Source organism: Anopheles arabiensis, chromosome 2 (assembly GCF_016920715.1).
Source record: "Anopheles arabiensis isolate DONGOLA chromosome 2, AaraD3, whole genome shotgun sequence".
Taxonomy (NCBI): domain Eukaryota; kingdom Metazoa; phylum Arthropoda; class Insecta; order Diptera; family Culicidae; genus Anopheles; species Anopheles arabiensis.
Window position 1 is genome coordinate 88838095 of NC_053517.1, and position 21911 is coordinate 88860005.

General features: G+C 43.4%; 3 protein-coding genes across 6 annotated transcripts; 2 read left to right on the forward strand and 1 right to left on the reverse strand.

Moving 5' to 3' along the window:
- Positions 1-442: 442 nt before the first annotated feature.
- On the reverse strand, positions 443-2237 carry LOC120906493 (BTB/POZ domain-containing protein 9-like). 2 transcript variants are annotated; one of them, XM_040318224.1, is made up of 3 exons: positions 2067-2237; positions 1062-1885; positions 443-988 (listed from the first exon to the last, which is right to left on the reverse strand). In XM_040318224.1, the coding sequence occupies exons 2-3, from the start codon at positions 1837-1839 to the stop codon at positions 618-620; spliced, it is 1149 nt and encodes a 382-aa protein (XP_040174158.1). In that variant the 5' UTR covers positions 1840-1885; positions 2067-2237; the 3' UTR covers positions 443-617. The 2 variants fall into 2 exon arrangements, with proteins under 2 accessions (XP_040174158.1, XP_040174166.1); XM_040318232.1 differs by lacking the exon at positions 2067-2237 and adding an exon at positions 1960-2022.
- A 2095-nt stretch (positions 2238-4332) lies between these two features.
- LOC120894732 lies at positions 4333-21791 on the forward strand. The gene is made up of 16 exons (XM_040297499.1): positions 4333-4657; positions 4734-5127; positions 5193-5339; positions 9261-9541; positions 9609-10002; positions 10068-10216; positions 10706-10857; positions 13838-14304; positions 16875-17408; positions 18047-18110; positions 18171-18205; positions 18279-18487; positions 18556-18712; positions 20625-20887; positions 20948-21338; positions 21407-21791. The coding sequence occupies exons 1-16, from the start codon at positions 4425-4427 to the stop codon at positions 21554-21556; spliced, it is 4020 nt and encodes a 1339-aa protein (XP_040153433.1). The 5' UTR covers positions 4333-4424; the 3' UTR covers positions 21557-21791.
- Positions 17858-19338, forward strand: LOC120906521 (ninjurin-1-like). Of its 3 annotated transcripts, XM_040318286.1 has the most exons (5): positions 17858-17973; positions 18047-18110; positions 18171-18205; positions 18279-18487; positions 18556-19338. In XM_040318286.1, the coding sequence occupies exons 1-5, from the start codon at positions 17956-17958 to the stop codon at positions 18755-18757; spliced, it is 528 nt and encodes a 175-aa protein (XP_040174220.1). In that variant the 5' UTR covers positions 17858-17955; the 3' UTR covers positions 18758-19338. The 3 variants fall into 3 exon arrangements, with proteins under 3 accessions (XP_040174220.1, XP_040174210.1, XP_040174203.1); XM_040318276.1 differs by having other exon boundaries at positions 17945-18110; positions 18174-18205; XM_040318269.1 differs by having other exon boundaries at positions 17951-18110.
- Positions 21792-21911: the final 120 nt, after the last annotated feature.

A 21911-nucleotide genomic window follows, 5' to 3' on the forward strand; every position in this document is an offset into this window, starting at 1 on the left:
CAATTTCGAGTAGTTACACTAGTGTCATGGCAGCGAAAAGATTATCCTGAACGGCCGGTTCAAGTGCATTAAATTGCTCAAGTTTATTGTTAAATGGCCAAGGAAATGAAACGTCGATTATTATAACGCACAAACACAATACAGTTGCTAGAAAGTAGTTCGCGTTCGTAAGATGGATGAAAGCGAATTAGAGCTGTCTGGACAACATTAGGAGGTGTTAATAAGCATGTGATTAGAACTGAACCGTAATATGGAAATACTTACATGGAGTAGTTTACTTTTATTGTATCTCTATTTTACGTTTGATGCACCTTCACCTTGCTGGCTGTTCTTACTAAGTAGTAAAATTGATTAAGATATTGCACAATATTTCTCAATCCCATAACTAAAAAACCAACATTAACGAACTGACACAAATTAAGCGTAAAAAAGGTAAACACGATTGAAATATTCCAAGTTTATTTTTATAAATTCAAATTAACAGAAAACAGATCAAAGGTCAAAGATTTCAACGAATATACCTTGAATATAATTCAAAATGGGATTATCTAGTCTTGGGATCAATCTAGTCAAAATGGGATTATATTAACGAGGTTTAGAAAGCAATTAATTATTTATCATTCTTGCTTTAATATGGCCGACAAAGAAATGTTACTGCTGGAATTATAAAATGGAGACTCGAAACGAATGTAGCGAACTTGTTGCTCAAGGAAACTAACACTTGGATGGGAAGTAAAATAAGAGTAATTCTTTGTTCCTGTTGAAACGGTTGACCATGTTTTGCCATCGGATGATACCGATAGACTTTCGGTTTTGGAGTAGGAATAATTATTCAGAGGAATAAATATTTTGGAGTTTGTTGGATTATTCAGATTAAGATGAATGTAGTTAATAAAGTATCGTTTCCCAAGTTTAAAACAAGCTTGATTACGTTCTCCATTCGTTGTCCATTCCACTTTAGCGTTTGCGGCCACGTCTTTACCCGGCACTGGGGATATAACGAGTATAATAAGCTTTTTAATATCTTACTAATACAATTTACAAGAGTTCTTTAAACTTACGTGAGATAGCTCGATATGGATGAACTTCTTGTTCTTTGGTTGTACCGTCTTGCGTGAATATTATATCCAGTAGCTGATCGGAATTTACAATGCCAGTAGGTCGCACAGTTGAAATTAGATTTTTTCTTGGTATTGCTGCATAGCGTATTTTATCATAAATAACCTTCTTCTTTTCTCCTATTTCGCTATTACTCGTACACCACTTGTGAATGGCTTGAAACAATTCGATCTCTTCAATGTTTAAGCTATCACGATCAAGTACACTGCTGACCATTTCGTACGATAAATTGCAGAAGGATTCGTGTTCCATTACACTCAGCGTATTTTCATCAATAAATTCATAACATTTCTCCATTAAATCCATCCGATCGAGCAGACGAGCCACGTCTGCAATGGCACAAACATTTTCAGCCATCAACGCTCCATACAGATAATCCCAGATAGCTTTCTCCAATGCAGTGATGCCATATTCGTGGACTAATCCGAGCAAACTATACAAGTTGTCCATTTTCATGTCCTTCAACTCCAAGGAGCCGGTGTAGATGTATCGGAGCAAGTGCTTGAAGGCGGTCGACGATACATCAAGCGTTATTTCGCTCTGCTTACTCTCCTCCAGACCACCGTACAGAAGCGCCCGGAAGTACTCACACCGTACTGCTAGGATGGCGCGGTGCGCTGAAATGCGCTCGTTTTCTACGACGAATGTTACATCGGAATAATCATCCGATATGCATAATTCTCCTAGGCTCACTAAAACCTGATCCGAATGATTGATCATACTGGCGCTAACAATTCTGAAGTACGCGGTAGAATGAATTTGATATCTGGAATGTTATGGAATAAGAGGATGAGAGACCCGACACCATTTGCTGATCACTGGCTTTGTGCTTGTGCTCACAAAGAAATTACGAAGTTATGGCTGAACACGCACTACCACGAAATCTGTTTCATTCGAAGCGGGAAACAACGATTGTCAAATTGACGGATCGAGGCGATGATACTTACCGTTCAAATAGACGTAGAGCGAGCTGCTCGTCTTGCGCGACATTTTTGCTTCATCCGAAATGTCCGAAATCCAATTATCTAGTTTGTTCACAAGCCACATCACAGGGTTTACCTAGCCAATCCGGCATCGTCAAAGCGTTATCGGTCGACGTAAATACTTTTTCGGGCGTCGAAAACCCTCAATTGGGCACTGTCATTTCTATTCGGGCCTTGTGAAGTATGAATCGGGCATAGTACAGAATGAAAGCGTCCTATTCTTGAAGGTGTTAAATACGTATTTTGCATGTTGTTTAACTTATTATATATTATTTTAAAATGTTTACCTAATTAAATCACCAAACATATTATATTTTTAAAAAAATATAAACCCAAATTGCATTGTACGGGTTTGAATTAAAAAATTTAAAAAAGGAATTTGAATATTTTTTTATGTGATTAAACTTAAAAATAGTGAATTTTCATACATATCAGTTCAACTACTAGCAAAAAAGTATTGTTTTACAGCTAGAAAGCAACAAAATATAAAGTAGGCCCAATTCATTCTGTACTTTGCCCGATTCATACTTCACAAGGCCCGAATAGAAATGACAGTGCCCAATTGAGGGTTTTCGACGCCCGAAAAAGTATTTACGTCGACCGATAACGCTTTGACGATGCCGGATTGGCTAGGTAAACCCTGTAATGCCAAACGCAAAAAATTAGATTTGAACACATTTTAACCTATTTTTGTGTGTTTTCAAATATAGCGGAGTGCCGTTTATCCGGGTTTCTCGGTACCTGACCTCGCCCGGATATGCGAATAACACGGATAATGAGTCAAATTATATATTTCACCATCAATTCCTGATTAAGTTATGGAAAATATTCTTATTTTTTGATAAAAATAAACCTGTTTTTATTAATTTCATGTTTTTTCAATGAGAATATTTGAAATTTGCCATGAATTATTGTGTTTTTTGTTATGACAATGTGCTCTTACAGGGTTTCCCACGATTTATTGGTTGGTTCCCATCAATTTTTGGTGGGTTCCCATGTTTGTTTGGTGCGTTCCCACGGTTTTTTGGTCGTTTCCCAGAATTTGTTGGTGCAATTGTATTGATATCCAATCGGAAAATACCAATAAATTATGGGAACGAACCAAAAATCTATGGGATACGACCAAAAAATCGTGGGAACGCACCAAAAAATCATGGGAACTGACCAATAAATCGTGGGAAACCCTGTATAACTGTTTTTTTCAAATATTCTTCTCAGAACGCAATGTCACCTTTGTATGAACTGTCATTTCTCAACAGCACAGATAAACGGATAGCCGGATAAAAGGTATGACACTGTATAAAACTAGTTGGTTGCCAGAGTCAAATGAGCTATTTTGATCTACACGAAGTGAAATTTGAGCTATTTTTCGTTGCCAACGTCGCGCTCTATGTCTATTTGAACGGTGATGTTTCCCCTATAAGGCCCGTGTCAACGCTCATCGGACGAGTTTTATATGGGATTTGACAGATAACGTCGGACGTACGATTTCGATTTGACAATCGTTGTTTCCCGCTTCGAATGAAACAGATTTCGTGGTAGTGCGTGTTCAGCCATAACTTCGTGTCATCACTGGCATCACTGCATTGGAGAAAGCAATGTGGGATTATCTGTATGGAGCGTTGATGGCTGAAAATGTTTGTGCCATTGCAGACGTGGCTCGTCTGCTCGATCGGATTTATCGTACGAAATGGTCAGCAGTGTACTCGATCGTGATAGCTTAAACATTGAAGAGATCGAATTGCTTCAAGCCATTCACAAGTGGTGCACGAGAAATGATGAAACAGGAGAAAAGAAAAATATTATTTATGATAAAATACGCTATGCAGCAATTTTACTATTCAGTAAGAACAGCCATCAAGGTGAAGGTGCATCAAACGTAAAATAGAGATACAATAAAAGTAAACTACTCCATGTAAGTATTTCCATATTACGGTTTAGTTCTAATCACATGCTTATTAACACCTCCTAATGTTGTCCAGACAGCTCTAATTCGCTTTCATCCATCTTACGAACGCGAACAACTTTCTAGCAACTGTATTGTGTTTGTGCGTTATAATAATCGCGTTAGATAATCGACGTTTCATTTCCTTGGCCATTTAACAATAAACTTGAGCAATTTAATGCACTTGAACCGGCCGTTCAGGATAATCTTTTCGCTGCCATGACACTAGTGTAACTACTCGAAATTGATAAAAGAAAAACGACCGGTTCGTTGTATAAAAGCGCAACAGTTTCCAGACAGAGCACCAATCACAAATCGGTAGCTCTATCAGCAGGAATAGTTATATCGTCATTTTTGAATTCTCATCAACAAGCATCATGCTACGAAAGGTCTTTGCCGTTGTCTCGGTACTCCTGGTAGTAAGTGCAGCCAAGGTGCCAAAACTGGTGCTGGACGACAACTACGTCAACCGAGTAGTTGGAGGAGAGGTAGCGAAGAACGGTTCGGCCCCGTACCAGGTATCGCTGCAGGTTCCCGGCTGGGGTCACAACTGTGGAGGATCGCTGCTAAACAATCGATGGGTACTAACGGCAGCACACTGTCTGGTCGGGTATGTGTTGCCTTTACCGTAGAAGAAAGTGCCTTGGATGTTCAAGTGCTCACGATGATATGTTCTATCCCGACAGCTATGAGCCCAGTGATTTGATGGTACTCGTCGGCACAAACAGTCTCAAGGAGGGAGGCGAACTTCTGAAGGTTGACAAGCTGCTGTACCACAGCCGATACAATCGTCCCCAGTTTCACAATGACATCGGTTTGATGCGGCTGGAGCAACCGGTACAGTTCTCAGAGCTTGTGCAGAGCGTGGAGTACCTGGAGAAGGCGGTCCCGGTCAATGCGACGGTGCGATTGACGGGCTGGGGTCGTACCAGCACTAATGGGAATGTTCCCACGCTACTGCAGAGCCTGAATGTTGTAACGCTGTCGAACGAAGACTGTAAGGCAAAGATGGGCAATCCGGAGAATGTCGACTTGGGGCATGTTTGCACACTGACCAAGGCTGGCGAGGGAGCGTGCAATGTAAGTGATCGCATTTTTGGTGTGCAAATTCGACAGTATTAAGCAGTAGCTTTGATGTTTTACAGGGTGATTCCGGTGGCCCATTGGTGTACGAGGGAAAGCTGGTCGGTGTGGTGAACTTTGGCGTTCCGTGCGGTCGCGGATTCCCGGATGGGTTCGCACGTGTCTCCTACTACCATGAGTGGGTTCGCACAACGATGGCTAACAACTCGTAATGAAATGTAGCTGTATCTATTGGAATTCGTGCAGTAAAGACAAATAAACAAGTCATTTGTTCAAGGGTTAGAACCTAAAGATGGGTTATTTTCTATTTACTGTGAGTAAAAGCTCATGATTGGGTCTTGTATCATCCTGAAATCGAACGTAAACCGGAAGGTTTACATAATATCTTATGTTATTTCGATCTCTGGCAGTCGCATGGGGTACAAACATAGGAAGTCGTTGTCTGCGTATTGTTTTTATTTGACGATGCAGCCTGCAACTGTCTTAGGCTTTACAGGACTTGGTTAATTAACAGATACAGAAAAGCATATAGGATTCCACTTGTGTACACGATAAGTTTGAAATAAATAAGGGGGGTTGTAATTTTTACAACATATTCATGAATTATTCTAATCCAGCGGTCGGCAAAGTACGGCCCGCGGGCCAAATGCGGCCCGCCACAACATTCAATCCGGCCCGCGAAAGTATTTGACTGATTTTGAAAGATGGGAAGAAACTATTCGTATACAAATTACTGTATATCTTTTAGAATACCATATTAAACCATCGTACTTTTTCAACTTTTAATTAAAGTACTGTGGAATGACGGACCGTTCAGTATGTTCGAGCTCGAGGTGAATATCCCCGTAATTTTTGCATGATAATGTAAAAAACTTTAAAACTTTAAAGTGAAGTTTGTCGCTTGTGCTTTGTGACTTGTCGGAGCTGGTTTTAATTAAACTCTACAAGTTTCAATCAACCATGGTTTGTGGTTCGATTTGCACCGCCACCGTGTACCTGATAATGACTGTGACGAAAATATGCCATTTTCGGCTGGCTGTAGAAAAAAAACTAGGAGAGATAATTTCTTTACTTTTACATCTGTTGAAAGGGAATTATTTCAGATTATTTGCACAAATAAATTAAAGACTTTGCGAATTGCCTTTCGTCAGTTATTAGGAATTTTCACCATGGTGGACGAAGACATGGATGATTTAGGTTGTACCTTCGATTTTCATCAATTCATCCTAAGTTTTTGCTACAAAATTGTTACAGTAGTTTTTGCATCACGTTGGTGCAGAACAAATCGATGGGACACAATTATAGGAAAAATGCAATAATACCAATCGCATTGCTTGATATAATCAACCAATTATTTTGTTTCTAAAATTATATAATGTAATAATTAAATCACAATAATAGAAAAACCGCATTCTCCTGGCCCACGGCTTTAGATCATTTACTAAATTTGGCCCTTTGCCTCAAAAGTTTGCCGACCGCTGTTCTAATCCACTTTGTTTCGGTCGTCAGGAAGCGAAGCAAAGAAGGAAATGAACAAAAATAAACAAACTGTTAAAGAAACAGTTTTATGGTTCTGCAAAAATGGCACCTCTCAGTGTATTCTAGTTCTTGTGGTTTATCAATCAATCAATCTTTTTTACGGGAGACATGCTGGTAGTATGTTTAATTCACCCGATCATGTTGTACGATCAAGTGTAAAAAAATCTCATGCGACGAACACTTGAGCTCGTTTCATAACCTAAGCTAGCGAGCAAGAAACTGTCTGGCCATATGTATTAGTAAGAAATCGATACGATTGGTATGAAATACACATACAGTAGTGGCCACATAAAGTCGGACATCTCATTCTTCTTCTTTTGACTCAATAACCGATGTCGGTCAAGGCCTGCCTGTACCCACTTGTGAGCTTTGGCTTTCAGTGACTAATTGATTCCCCCCCATAGCAGGATAGTCAGTCCTACGTATGGCGGCGCGGTCTATTTGGGGATTGAACCCATGACGGGCATGTTGTTAAGTCGTACGAGTTGACGACTGTACTACGAGACCCGACATCTCATACTTTCCCTTATTACCTGACTTTGAGGCACCCTGTACTGCTACGCACGCGATTATAAATTTCTTTCTTCACCAATTTGATGCTACTAACCATTGTTTATCCTTATCCGTTAATAATAATAATATAATCCGAAAAAGGACAGAACCCCTGGATTTCCAAGCCAAACACCCCCTTCCGTCTGCATAGGCTTCACAACCTTTGGGTTAGAAGCAACTAGCGGGAAGGACTGGTTAGTAGGCAAAATGTCAAAGACTCTGTTCACAAGTGCTGCTTGTTTCTCCTCCGCTACGACCCTGCCACTCTTGCTGATAGCCAATCCTTCGCGTGGCCTGCCGGAGAGGCTCGGCTCGTAACACTGTATAGTTCTCTAGACCAAATATCGAAAAAAAAAACACACATCGTTGAGGGCACTTTTCAGCTATGTCACTGCAAAAAATCAGGCAGATATCTTTTAAAATCTTGGAACACCACGCATAAATATGATAAAAGTTATGCAATGTATGTGGTCCACTGAAAGACGGACAGTCTTCATTTTATGGAAAAATGACCACGTAGCCTGCCAATATTGACCAATATGATTGTAACATCATTTGATATCAGTAATTATAGGTGTTGTGGACAGACCGCTGCCTCATCCTGAGGGCTCACTGTTGACAGCAGGGCTGTCATCCGGTGACGTCCTTAGTGAGGATCGCGGCGCGAGAAGGACTAGTCGTCCTCTCCCCGCGTTGTGTGTGTTGCGTTTATATTATTTATTACCCATGTTTATTGTACCCATACCAAAGATAGTGATAATATAACATATTCTGTTTGCGCCGTCCACACCGTCTCACGTTTCATTTGTGCGGACACAACAATAGGTCTATCAACTGGTTTGGGTGATCATCTGCGTATTACATAACCTAAGCTAAGCGCTCTGCGGTCCAAAGAATCGATTCTGTGAACATATCCCACCGATGACCATATCCCACCGATGAAGTCCAGCATGTTATCCGTTTGGTTAAATGTGTCCGATCATCGGGCACACTGCAAGAAAGAATGTCCAAAAAATAAAGAGAGTTGCTATCCAGATTTAAGACCATACCATATATTTGTCTCAGACTTTTCTTCATCGCTTTCAAACGAGATCCAATGGGTGGGACGGCAAAGTATTCTTGTAAACTTCACTCTAAGAATAGAAAACATTTCTTTGTTGTTTCCACACAACAACACAAATCATAAACATTCCTTGATCCCGGATTATCAGGGATCCCGAACAAATCATCCCTGTGCCTCCTGACCGTGAAGGAAGAGAAATCTTTCGCTGAAATACCTTCCTTATTATTTTTTTTTATCAAGTCTCAAGTATCTTGTTGCCCTGGAATACACTGCGTTTGCGTTTAAACCTTTCTTAAATATAATTTAATCTGTATTATGTCTCACTTTTCCTTTATTAGCCAGGTTTATGGTGTACTCTACCATAGAGCTCTCTAAGGGCACACGACAATTGGAACCGCGACTGGGAAATTCCCTCCAATGGCTCCAACTGCATAGACGAACAAAACAAAAACTTGTAGAATAATCAAGTGGGCGATCAAAGCTGATCGGATGTGAACTTGGCGCTCATTGCGATACTGTGTGCCACTTCCTGATGCACGTTCTAGCTTTACGGATTCACTTTCAATCGCTTCGGTTTGGAGCACTCTTGACATCGTCCAGACAGGGGTTTACACGGGGTCTAATCGTGTTCGATTATCGATAATGTGTAGCATTTGATGTTAACCGAAGCAGCACAAAAGCATCATACGTCATTTCCTCGACGAAGCAAATGTATCGGTCACATGAAATTTATTGTATTTTTTTGCTGCGTTGCAATGATATAACGATGAGTGCAAATCTCCCCACAGGGACAAAGATGCGTTTGTTGTGATCTTGGCCATAAAGTTTTACTATCTTACATCTGAATGCACTCTTGAGGTTTCGCTGCGGCCTATCATTAAGCTTGCGTGTAGGATCATCGCAGAAGGTTAGAAGATTAACCTAATGAAACTACTCCAAGTAGATAAAGGGGTTGATGTGTGGTATAAAAGTGTAACCGTTCGCCGACGGTGTACCAAACAGTACCAATTCTCCCAATAGCATCATGCTACGAAAGGTCTTTGCTGTTGCCTCGGTACTCCTAGTAGTAAGTGCAGCCAAGGTGCCAAAACTGGTGCTGGATGACAACTACGTCAACCGAGTAGTTGGAGGAGAGGTAGCGAAGAACGGTTCGGCCCCGTACCAGGTATCGCTGCAGGTTCCCGGCTGGGGTCACAACTGTGGAGGATCGCTGCTAAACGATCGATGGGTACTAACGGCAGCACACTGTCTGGTCGGGTATGTGTCGACTTTACCGTAGACGTAAGTGTCTTTGATAATCGAGTTTTATATTTTATCGTCACAGACATGCTCCCGGTGATTTGATGGTACTCGTCGGCACAAACAGTCTCAAGGAGGGAGGCGAACTCCTGAAGGTTGACAAGCTGCTGTACCACAGCCGTTACAATCTTCCCCGGTTCCATAATGACATTGGTTTGGTGCGACTAGAGCAACCGGTACAGTTCTCGGAGCTTGTGCAGAGTGTGGAGTACTCGGAAAAGGCGGTTCCGGCCAATGCGACGGTACGGCTGACGGGCTGGGGTCGTACTAGTGCAAACGGACCATCACCAACGCTGCTGCAGAGCCTGAACGTTGTAACGCTGTCCAACGAGGATTGCAATAAGAAGGGAGGCGATCCAGGCTATACGGATGTTGGACATCTTTGCACACTGACTAAAACAGGCGAAGGAGCGTGCAATGTAAGTGATTTTATATAATATTAACTGATATGTATTTGTATATACTAAAGATTTTATTTTCCCAGGGTGACTCTGGTGGCCCACTGGTGTACGAAGGAAAGCTGGTCGGAGTGGTGAACTTTGGCGTTCCATGTGCTTTAGGATATCCGGACGGTTTTGCCCGTGTCTCGTACTATCATGATTGGGTTCGCACGACGATGGCTAACAATTCAAAGTGATCTATTGCAGTGTAGTTGAGATAAGCTAATGAATGCGAAATAATAAAATATAAAATTATGGAAAACTTGTCATAAAATTATGGAAATATTTTATAATTATTATTGTTAATTTAAATCTAGAGATGACGTTAGAAATTCATTTTTTATTCAAGAAATTTATTCAATTTCGACTAATTTGAATAAATCTATTTTTAAACTCTTCAAGATGTGATAGAGCTGTTTAAGTTCAAGTCTATCGTCCTTTTTTTTGTTTGTTTAAATTACTCTCCAAAATGAGTTACTCAAACTCTGTTTCTCATTTAGATTTCCATATCAGCCACTCTCGTGTGACGTCCCATTGGCATTGATTTAAATCTGCTTTTATCAGTCCAGTTGTGTGCACACAATCTTTTCGATAACAAGAAAGCGTCGTATCAAAGATACCGCTCAGTTTTGGACCGTTTTTATCAAAACCTGTTCCTCGTGCCTCAGTCGTGTCTTTTCAGCTGTAGAGTGAATAGTGCCCTCAAGATGTCTGAGCTGGTGAGCTTTAGACCAGGCCCAAGAACGGGCCCTCCTGGGAACGATCACGACAGCGACGACAACGATTTCAACAGTGTAGTGGAATCGGAAAATGACGAACCAAGCTATCTGTTGAGTAATGAATTTGTACGGTATAAACGTATGACCTTCTGTCACTTGAATTTGTTGCTTGGGAATTGTATTGAGGGGACGAATGAAGGAAACAAGGAATAAAGAAGGAGTCTAGCGCAAGCGTTCAATCAGTACAGACGTTCCTCTCTCTACCAGTTGAGAAATTCACTAACTAAAACATTATGGTCCTTCGTAGAACCGGATAGAATTGGCTATCGAGATAACGACAATTCGTTGCACACGGGTGCATTAGTGGCAGTGTATTGTGCGTTTGCTGTTTCGATACTCGTAGAGAGATTGAGGAAGTGTGCATAACGGCAGTGTATTGTTCGCGCGAGTGTCACAGTGTGAGTTGGACACTAGGACATTCAGTGTGCGTGTAAAATAGCCGTGCGCGTTCGGACAGGCTCATACTTGAGCATACGCATGCGTTAGATCGTGCACTTCACAAGTGGCTTAATTGTGAAGTCCAGATACGCAACATTTGGTGCATCGAGCGTTCAAAGTGTAGAACGTTTTCGGTGAGAAGTGTTGTGTAGCTTCAGTGCGGGAGTGCAAGTGTTCCCACAAACCGAGTACCTGACTTCCAATTCGTGGAACGTCGTTGGTGGTATCGTTTGTTCCAGTGTAGGTGCGCAAGTTACCTACACACGCACATCGAGCGTTTTCAATCTGTGGAAACGTGGTCGGTGCGATACATTATTGTGTGTCGTCGAACCGCTGCCGTTCGAATTCACAAGAAATTACCAGTGCAGGTTTGCAAGTTCCTGTACAAAGCATATCGAACGTTTTCAATACGTGGAAACGTGGTCGGTGCCAGTTATTGTTTCTGACGGTCAAGCCTCAGTCTTTTGGACGCTTGTTGAACAATACATTGTTCAAGTGTTAGTGAACATTGAATTCAAAGTTGTATGTTTCAAGTGTAGGTGAGCAAGTTCCCTATACACGTACATCGAACGTTTTCAATCTGTGGAAACGCGGTCGGTACGGTATCTTTTTGCTTGTGATCGATCATCAGTCGTTCGAATACGCAAGAAGTGTTTTCAGTGCAAGGAGGCAAGTTCCCTGCTTAAGGCATATCGAACGTTTTAATTCGTGGAAAACGTGGTCGGTGCTAACAAACGTATTGTGAACAATACGGTTTGCGCGCGTTATTCAAACGGAGTGAGCGTGTGCGCGAGTGAACAATTCTCTCTTTTCGGGTTAAGATAAAGGTTCGCGCGCGTTATTCAAACGGAGTGAGCGTGTGCGCGAGTGAACAATTCTCTCTTCTCGGGTAAAGCAAAGTTTCGCGTGTGTTAATCCGAGTGTGTGCGTGTGTGAGTGTATGCGAAGAATACGATCCGCGCGTGTTAATCCGGGTGTGTGCGTGAGTGTGCGAACAATAAAACCGCGTGGTTTGAATTAATTCTACGGGTAGTGTACGGGACAAATTGAACTATTTTACGAACATTCAGTGTTGTGAAAAGTGTTTTTGTTACAAGTGAAAATGCCTGGTTCACCAGTTCCAACGACGTCGGCGGCGTTTGAGGAACAAGACGCATCGCATCGTGTATCACATGTGCAAGCTGCATCAGACAGCGATCATGTCCAAGCCAATCCAATACTGAGGGCAGCCGTGGCAAGAGAAGCTTCGGAGAGTGAGTTTGAAGGTTTTGAATCAGTAAATTCAAGTCCTACTTTTCCAACAGCAGCAATGCTGGCGGAGAAAAGAAAGCGAATGCGTCAGCATTTCGACCAAAGGCTGGACCGCATTGATCAAGCACTACAGCATGCAACAAGAGCGGATGCCGCTTTTCTGAAAGGATGTGCGTCACGCTTGTCGATGCTATCCACGGAATATGAAACATGGCACACCAACAATTTGGTTTCTTCTTCCAATGCACAGTTCGAACAAGAAGAAGAAGAGTACGCCTCTTTCGAGAACCGCCATTTTGAGCTTTCATTGGCAATTGAAAGAAACTTGTCATCAAGTGTAGTTTCCACACCAACACGCGATACCATGCCACACACAAAACTTCCCGAAATGCGCTTGCCAACTTTTGATGGAAAGATGGAAGATTGGTTACCGTTTCGAGATGCCTTTCTCAGTCTTATTGATCGCAATAAGAATTTAGCCGACGTAGACAAGCTACGATACTTAAAAGGCTCTCTTCAAAAGGATGCTCTTAACGTAGTAGGAGACATCGAAATCACCGACGCAAATTATTCTGTTGCCTGGGAAGTATTGAAATCGCGATTCGAAAACAAAAAGCTAGTGGTGAAACGATATCTTGATGGATTATTTGCGATACCACACATGAAAAAGGAATCATACGAATCACTGATTTCTTTAATTGACAGTTTTGAGCGTGGTGTTAAAATGACGACTAGAATGGGAGTGGCCACGGAAGGATGGAGCGTGCTCTTAGCTCACATGGTCTGCTCTAAATTAGACCTGGCCACACTTAAACAATGGGAAATACATCATAGCTCAACCAATGTTCCCACGTATGACGAGATCATGAAATTCCTTCGCAGCCAAGCAACTGTTATGCAAGCCATGGCTCCAGACAGGAATAGAACAAGTGAAGCAACAACAGCTGGAGTCAGAATGAAAACCCGCAACGAAGTGTACAGCGTGGTTAAGCCGGCCACAAAGGTTTGTTCATTCTGCAAAAGGGCTTCACATGCTGCGTACCTGTGCGAAGTGTTTCGAAATGCATCTGTGGAAAAGCGACACGAGCTAGTGAGGAACGGACAGTTGTGTTTTAACTGTTTGTCGGCGGGTCATCAGCGAAAGGATTGTTCGTCCGGATCTTGCCGTGTATGTCAGCGAAATCATCATACGATGCTTCACAAACCGAATTCTCCAATTGATCAGTCGTCATTAGCATCAGCGTCATCACTGCCGTCTACATCAAATGCAGAAGCAGCTACACCGGCTTCTATTGTTCAACATTGTGCGCGCAACAATTTCGAAAAAATAATCCTGTTACCAACAGCAATGGTACAAGTAGTGAATGTTGACGGAACACGTATCTGGGCTCGAGCTTTACTGGATGGAGGTTCACAGATCAACATTGTTACGGAACGATTGGTACAGCTGTTGAGAGTCCAGAAGAGGAACGAGCATCATCTGCTTGGTGGAATAGGGAAGGCACAGCATTCGTCTCATCATTCTGTGAGCCTTGCTATCCACTCTCACTGCTCTACCTTCAAGGCAAGCTGGAAGTTCCATGTGCTGCGAGAAGTGACGTGGGACCAGCCAGCACATGCAGTCAATCCGGAAGGATTGAACCTACCGAAGGGAGTGACGTTGGCGGATCCTCATTTCTATGAGCCAGGGCCAATTGATCTACTTATTGGGCGAGAAGGTTACAACGATCTACTTTTGGGTAACATTCTTCGGTTGAATAGCCCAAAACTACTACTGCAAAACACGGAGCTGGGTTGGATTGTCTCAGGTCAGGTAAGCCAAGGTCTAACACACTCTTCCTTAGTGCTCAACGTCATGACGCTGAATGACCAACTAAGCCGGTTTTGGGAACTGGAAGGCTGCTACTCCCCTGCGATGTTATCCGTCGAGGAAGCTGAGTGTGAGGCAGCATTTGTACAAACAACTTCACGAGACCACGAAGGCCGTTTCGTGGTAGCCTTACCAACGCGTACTGAAAGGCTTAATCAACTAGGTGACTCTTATGAAGCTGCATCACGGCGGCTACAATCGCTCTGTAGGCGATTAAATATCGACTCGAAATTGAAGCAGGAATATTCTAAATTCCTACAGGAGTATCTCGATCTAGGACACATGGAAGAAATTCCATCTGACCGCCATGACATTGGAAAGACATATTACATGCCACATCATTGTGTAGTACGACCCGACAGCCTCACGACTAAGCTAAGAGTCGTATTTGATGCATCCAGTTCTACTGATACAGGGGTATCCCTCAACGATGCACTGATGGTGGGACCTTCAGTGCAAGATGATCTTTTGTCGTTGTTACTCCGATTTAGAGTACCCAGATTTGCGATTTTGGCTGACATTGAAAAATGTATCGCCAAATTTGGGTGAAGGAATCCGATCGTCCACTTCAACGCATCCTGTGGAAAGAATCTGCTGATGATAGAATTCGCATCTATCAGCTGAAAACCGTTACGTACGGCACAGCCTGCGCACCTTACTTGGCCACCCGTTGTCTGCAAGCGTTGGCTAAGGAAGGAGAAACAAGATATCCCAGGGCATCCAAGGTCCTCGAGCAAGATTTTTACATGGATGACATGATCACCGGTGTGGAATCTGTTGAAGATGGCCGGATTATTTGCAGCGAAATAAATCAGCTTCTACAATCGGCAGGATTTCACCTGCGCAAATGGGCTTCAAACTCGTCTGAGTTACTGGAGCAAATACCAGCTGAACTACAAATCGAGGGAGATGTTTTGAACATCGATCGCAGCACATCCATCAAGGCTTTGGGTTTAAGATGGATGCCATCATCGGACCAGCTAGGGTTTAGTGTGCCTGGTTGGAAGGAATCAGAAATCATCACCAAACGCATTGCGTTATCAGACGCAGCTAAGTTGTTCGATCCTCTTGGACTGTTAGGACCAGTCATTGTAGTAGCAAAGTGTTTCATGCAGGAGCTCTGGAAGAACGAAAATACCTGGGATGAACCTTTGGAGTCTGAACGGCAACAATTCTGGTTGCGCTTCAGAGAACAACTCGCTGATCTGACTAGCTTGACAATTCCACGACGAGCAATTGGTGGAACAGTGCGAATTGAAGCTCACGGATTTAGTGATGCTTCCCTACGGGCTTATGGCGCCTGTATCTACATACGAGCAGAATCGTCCGATGGCCAAGTCTCAGTACGGTTGTTATGTGCTAAGTCAAAGGTGGCACCGATACCTAATACCAAACGGAAGAAAAACGTGTCCCTTCCACGGCTCGAGTTGTCGGGAGCGTTGTTACTATCACACTTATGGCAGAAGGTGAAGCAAGGGGTGAAATTGGAGCTTAAAATCAACTTCTGGGTTGATTCGACGATAGTTCTTCATTGGCTTTCAAGCAGTCCTTCCCGTTGGAAACAGTTCGTTGCGAACCGAGTTGCGGAAATCCAGCACCAAACCTACAAGATGCCTTGGAGTTATGTGGCCAGCGAGCACAATCCAGCTGACATTATTTCCAGGGGAATGATGCCTTTGCAGCTCATGGATTCCCAACTTTGGTGGCAAGGGCCCTCATGGTTGCATCTTCCAAGTCAAGCTTGGCCTACGAACAAACCCAATACTGAAATTTCCTCGGAAGATTTGGAAGAGCGATCGATTGTAGCCACATCTCAACAGGTACCGCCAAATTTTCTATTCGATCTTTCTTCATCTTACGAAAAATTGGTGCGACTTACGGCATATCTGCTGCGATTCATGTACAATTGTCAACCGACACACCGCGGAAATCTACGAAAGGGGTTTCTAAAAATAGATGAATTAGTGTCAGCGTCTCTAACGCTCGTTCGTCTGGCCCAACAAGAAACCTTTGCTGAGGAGCTTCGGGATGTTCGTCAAACTGGAGCGGTCAAGCCGAACTCAAAACTGAAAACGCTAACACCTATTCTGAAAGAGGGTATCCTACGTGTGGGTGGTCGTTTGCGAAACGCGCCTGTTTCGTATGAACGCAAACATCCGATAATTTTAGCGTTTTCTCACCCATTAACCCTACTGATTGCGCGTTCTTATCATCGACAATATCTGCATGCGGGACAACAAGAACTCATATCTAGCCTGCGTGAGAGATTCTGGCCCCTTCGCGTACGCAACCTGGCACGAAAGGTCGTATATGAGTGTGTAAGTTGTTTCCGATCCAAACCAACAACGGCAGAGCAAATCATGGGAGATTTGCCCAGCGAACGCGTAAACCCAGTTCTCCCATTCTACAACACTGGTGTGGATCTGTGTGGTCCATTATTCTATAGACAAACCAACAAGAAGGCTGCTCCAATCAAATGCTATGTTGCTGTTTTTGTCTGTCTTGTGATCAAGGCAGTACATGTGGAGCTTATTGCCGATTTGTCTACTCCAGCCTTCATTTCTACATTGAAGCGTTTCATAGCTCGTCGCGGTAAACCATCCGTAATCCAGTGCGACAACGCCAAAAATTTCCGGGGAGCTGATCGAGCGCTCAAGGAGATGTATGAGCTGTTCCAGAAACAACAACATCAGGATGCTGTTACAACTTACTGCGGAACGGAAGGGATCACCTTCAACTTCATCCCTCCGCGGTCACCCCATTTCGGTGGGATCTGGGAGGCCGCAGTGAAGTCGCTGAAACGGCATCTCAAGGCTACGATAGGATCCAGTATCTTGCGGCGAGACGACCTGGAAAATATCTTAGTTCAAGTGGAGGCTTGTTTGAACTCGCGACCGTTAGCTGCACTTTCCAACGATCCAGAGGACCTGGAAATTCTGACACCTGGTCATTTTTTGATTCAACGGGCGCTTACATCGGTCCCTGAGCCATCTTATGCTGAGATTCCAGGCAACCGCCTGGACCGCTATCAACAATTGCAGGAGTATGTTCGGCGGATTTGGAAGCGATGGAATCGAGATTACTTGTCTGGTTTGCATCCGCGTACCCGGTGGACTTCAAGGCGAGACAACGTTCGGGAGGGCACTATGGTCCTGCTGAAGGAGGACAACCTTCCCCCTCTAAAATGGCGCTTCGGCCGAGTGCTGAAGATTTATCCTGGTGATGACGGCTTGGTTCGAGTGGTTGATGTGAAAACGAAGGATGGAATTTACAGAAGAGCCATCACCAAGATCTGTATACTGCCCGGACAGAAGGAAGAAAGAGAGGTTTCGTAATAAGGGTTGAAAGCTACCTTTCAACGGGGGGCGGCTATGTTGAGTAATGAATTTGTACGGTATAAACGTATGACCTTCTGTCACTTGAATTTGTTGCTTGGGAATTGTATTGAGGGGACGAATGAAGGAAACAAGGAATAAAGAAGGAGTCTAGCGCAAGCGTTCAATCAGTACAGACGTTCCTCTCTCTACCAGTTGAGAAATTCACTAACTAAAACACTATCCATGCGCTAGAAGCAATAAGGCCTACACCAGCTTAATGCTGTACCAAGAAAGTGTAATGCATGAACAGTATTTTAGTTTGTTTTGCTATTTGTGTTTCATATCAATCAAACGATCCTCTCCTTCAGAAACCATACCCTGCCCCGGAGATATGTGACCAGGAAAAGGGACAACTTCAACTGCAGAAAAGTGGTAAGTGCGTTATCGGGCATTTCAATGTTGCAATGTTTTGATGATATAATTCCATTCCAGAAGAGTCGGACCAGCGTGAACCCACCAACAAACAAGTAAACAATGCAACACTTTGTGCTGTCGACAGTCGTGCACGAGCTCACAAGTATGTCTTTACTGCCCCCTTAGATTAATGCAGAGCTGAGCAGCTTCGTGCAGAAGAAATCGTTCGCCCAGAACATGATGGACATTGCCCTGCTGTCGGCAAACACGAATCAGCTGCGGTACGTAATCGATCTGGGGGACAAGCATCCGTACTACATGACCAGTCTGATGCTGATCATCGTCAGTCTCGTGATGCAGGTAGTCGTTGGCCTATCGATGCTGTACGTGAATAGGTAAGTTCTAGTGTGGTGTGAGAGATGCTGCTGTCAGTTCTGAGCGTTGTCTTTTTGTGTGAAAACAGATACAACATGAAGAACAGAAGTGAGATAAAGGCAGCCTCGCACATGAACAATCTTTCCGTGGCGGGTGTGTTTATGGTAACGCTGGTCAACGTGTTCATATCCACCTTCAACGGTGCAGGAGCGGGTACACCTCCCATACCGGAAACTGGCGGCGTGGTAGTTAATGTTACAAACCCTTCGACAGCATACGCGATACCATGAGCAGTAAAGCAACTTTAGCAAATCAGTTGCGCATACTTTAGGAAACGGATTTTTTCCAAGGCAATGCTATGACACGAATTGTTAAGATAAGTTTTTGAAATGTTACCTAATTTTCAAGGAATTTTCAAGGAGCTAGATATACGTTACAATCAGTTCATCGCGTTTCTCGGAATAATTAGAGCAGATACATTTTTTATCTGCGAAGTAAGCAAAGTAGATATAGGCATGGGTCCAAAAGTCTCTTACCTCTTACCGGTGAGGTGCGGCACGGTCTAATAGATTAAGGAGATTAGTGAGAAACTGACACGGAATGGAATTTCGGCTTGCAGTGATAAGGCGACGGTGTCTTAATCGTCAGACATTTTTTATCAGTGTCACTGTTGCATAGGAGATTGAGGGACATTAAAAAAACATCGCATACGCAATCGTCCTAAGATTTGAGGATCACCGGTAGATCACTGGCCGGCAAAACGGCACAGTTATTGACATGAAGTGGTTGTAATTATTCAACAATTTGTTGACTTCAAAAAACTCAAAAAGACCGAATAAACTCGTATGTTGTGGTTTAAAGTTGACGTAGAAAAAACAACTACTTTAAAGAAAAATATATCTATAATATATTATTAATATATTATACTATAAAAAAGAATAATTTTATGAAAATATGATCATTTTGCTTTTCTTTTAATTGAGAAAAATGTACACAACAAATAATAATAACCCATCGCGTTCGAATAGGTTCAACGCCACTGATCTGTGTGGTGGTGTTGGCCCATAGTGCAGTGCAGAGCGGCCCGGATTTAATAATTGGTTTGAAGTGAGGGGATCAACCGAATCAACAAACAGATGTCTGGTAAATTAATCGTCTGAAAAGAAATCAATGTCAATCAAAGGCATACACAAATCGGAAAGGTTCACATCGTATGTGTGGACATAATATACAACATAATACGATTTTGTAGAACTAATATCTCTCTTTTTCTAAGATTTCACAAATGTTTGACCAGTGGCGGATCAAGGGTATCGGGGGCCCTAGGCGGAACGACGAGTTGAGGCCCTCTGTAATGGTTAATGTTGTTTGTTTGGGGGGGGGAGGTTTTTAGCGGCACTAAAGTTGCTGTTGGGAGATTGAACAGTAAAGTTGAAATGCCGTCGGGGCCCCCTTCGATCATCAGTCGCAAACTCTTCAATTTTTGCTGACGGGGGGGGGGGGGGGGTGCAATTGATTCAGCGGGGCCCCCTTCGCAAATCAAATCCTTCGCAAATCATCTGTCGCAAACTCTAAAATTTTTGCTGACGGGGGGGGGTGCAAATGTTTCGCCAACCTCGGGGCCCCATCGGCCATCCTTCTGGGGGCCCTTGTCGCTAGTACTCTTTCCATACGGCATACTATAGAATGGCGATCTACGGGGCCCCTAAATCGGCGGGGCCCCAGGCGACCGCCTAGTCCGCCTACCGTTAGATCCGCCGCTGTGTTTGACTGATTACTAATGTCGGCACACGACTACAATTTCTATATTTATACAATTATTGATAAGCATGGAATATCGCGTGAGGTGCTACTTAAAGCTCAAGTGCTTGTCTTACTGGACTGTCAGCGGGTTTTCGTTGTCTAAACCGGGTATTGCCATAATTAGTACAGCCGATACACGTGCAATTGGATTTGAATGATCAAAATACGAGACAACATTCCAGCGATGAGCTTCTTCAAAACACGTTGCACTTGTTCATGGTTCTACCTTTCTAGTTGTAAACTATCAACGCTGTCGTAGAAAATCTACTTGAGAATACAGCTGATGATAACATATCAGCAGTATATAAGCGAAGCAGCAAAACGAGAGCATCAGTCGTTCCACAAGAGCATTAGTGTGTTTTTCCTTCCCGAGAATCGTCAAATAGCATCATGCTAAGGAAAGCGTTCATTCTTGTGTCGGCATGTTTGGTAGTGAGTGCAGCTAAACTACCGAAACTGGTGCTAGACGACGGCTACCGAGTAGTTGGAGGAGAGGTGGCGAAAAATGGATCAGCACCCTATCAAGTGTCGCTGCAGATACCCGGCCACGGTCATAACTGTGGCGGTTCTCTGCTGAACAGCCGTTGGGTACTGACGGCAGCACACTGTATTGTTGGGTACGTTTATCCTCCAAAACACACTGGTATACAATAATCACATTCAAATTTGATTTACAGTCATGAACCGACCAACATTCAAGTGCTTGTCGGTACAAACAGTTTGAAGGAGGGCGGCCAGCTATACAAACCGGACCAATTGTTTCACCACAACTACGCTAGTCCCGAGTTCCGCAACGATATCGGTTTGATACGTCTGAAGGAGGAGGTACAGTTTTCGGAGATTGTGCAAAGCATCGAATACTCGGAACAGGTTGTCCCGGCGAACGTTACCGTACGGTTGACCGGCTGGGGACGCACCAGTGCTGACGGAAGTGTGCCAACGCTGCTACAGAGCCTGAACGTGGTAACGCTCACGAACGAAGACTGCAAGGCCAAGAGCCTTTATCCCGAACATGTCGACGTGGGACACCTTTGCACGCTGACCCGGTCTGGCGAGGGCGCCTGCAATGTGAGTAATTTACGAGAGATAACTTTTGTTTCAAATCATTTGATACCCAACATCAACTCTTCTTCAAGGGTGATTCCGGTGGTCCGTTGGTGTACGAGGGAAAGTTGGTCGGAGTGGTGAACTTTGGCGTTCCGTGCGGGCTCGGATATCCGGATGGGTTTGCGCGCGTCTCTTACTACCACGATTGGATTCGCACAACGATGGCCAACAATTCGTAACGGATTTGCAGTCACGTGGTTTGAATTGGTGATTTCGTGTTCTGTTGAATTCACCACTGCCACCGTAGTGCGCATTGCATAGTACCAGGCGCTTATAATTTTACGGGAGTGCACGAGAAACGTTGTACCTCAAAGTGTTGGGCACTGTATGCGTAAGTGTAGAATTTCTCATATGTTCGGTGTAAAGGAAAAGGGATTTAGTACTTGAAATAAATTCAGTTTTTGCTAAACTTAACATATTTTGATGTCAATTGTTGAGTTGCCATGATTATTAGGCACACAACTGCGAAAAAGAATGGATATTGAAGCAATTAAAAATATCACCTTGTGGTAATTTAAGCCATGAACCAGCAAC

What these genes read in the sequence shown, in the direction of transcription:
- LOC120906493 (XM_040318224.1), bottom strand. Translation starts at nt 1,839, where the DNA reads ATGATCAATCATTCGGATCAGGTTTTAGTGAGCCTAGGAGAATTATGC. An exon ending in TCCATATCGAGCTATCTCAC is followed by an intron (nt 989 to 1,061) that starts GTAAGTTTAAAG and finishes TTATATCCCCAG; the next exon opens with TGCCGGGTAAAGACGTGGCC.
- LOC120894732 (XM_040297499.1), top strand. Translation starts at nt 4,425, where the DNA reads ATGCTACGAAAGGTCTTTGCCGTTGTCTCGGTACTCCTGGTAGTAAGT. An exon ending in GTTGGATTGTCTCAGGTCAG is followed by an intron (nt 14,305 to 16,874) that starts GTAAGCCAAGGT and finishes CTTGTGATCAAG; the next exon opens with GCAGTACATGTGGAGCTTAT. An exon ending in TACCGGAAACTGGCGGCGTG is followed by an intron (nt 18,713 to 20,624) that starts GTAGTTAATGTT and finishes CAAGAGCATTAG; the next exon opens with TGTGTTTTTCCTTCCCGAGA.
- LOC120906521 (XM_040318269.1), top strand. Translation starts at nt 17,981, where the DNA reads ATGAACAGTATTTTAGTTTGTTTTGCTATTTGTGTTTCATATCAATCA. An exon ending in GTGAACCCACCAACAAACAA is followed by an intron (nt 18,206 to 18,278) that starts GTAAACAATGCA and finishes CTGCCCCCTTAG; the next exon opens with ATTAATGCAGAGCTGAGCAG. An exon ending in TCGATGCTGTACGTGAATAG is followed by an intron (nt 18,488 to 18,555) that starts GTAAGTTCTAGT and finishes GTGTGAAAACAG; the next exon opens with ATACAACATGAAGAACAGAA.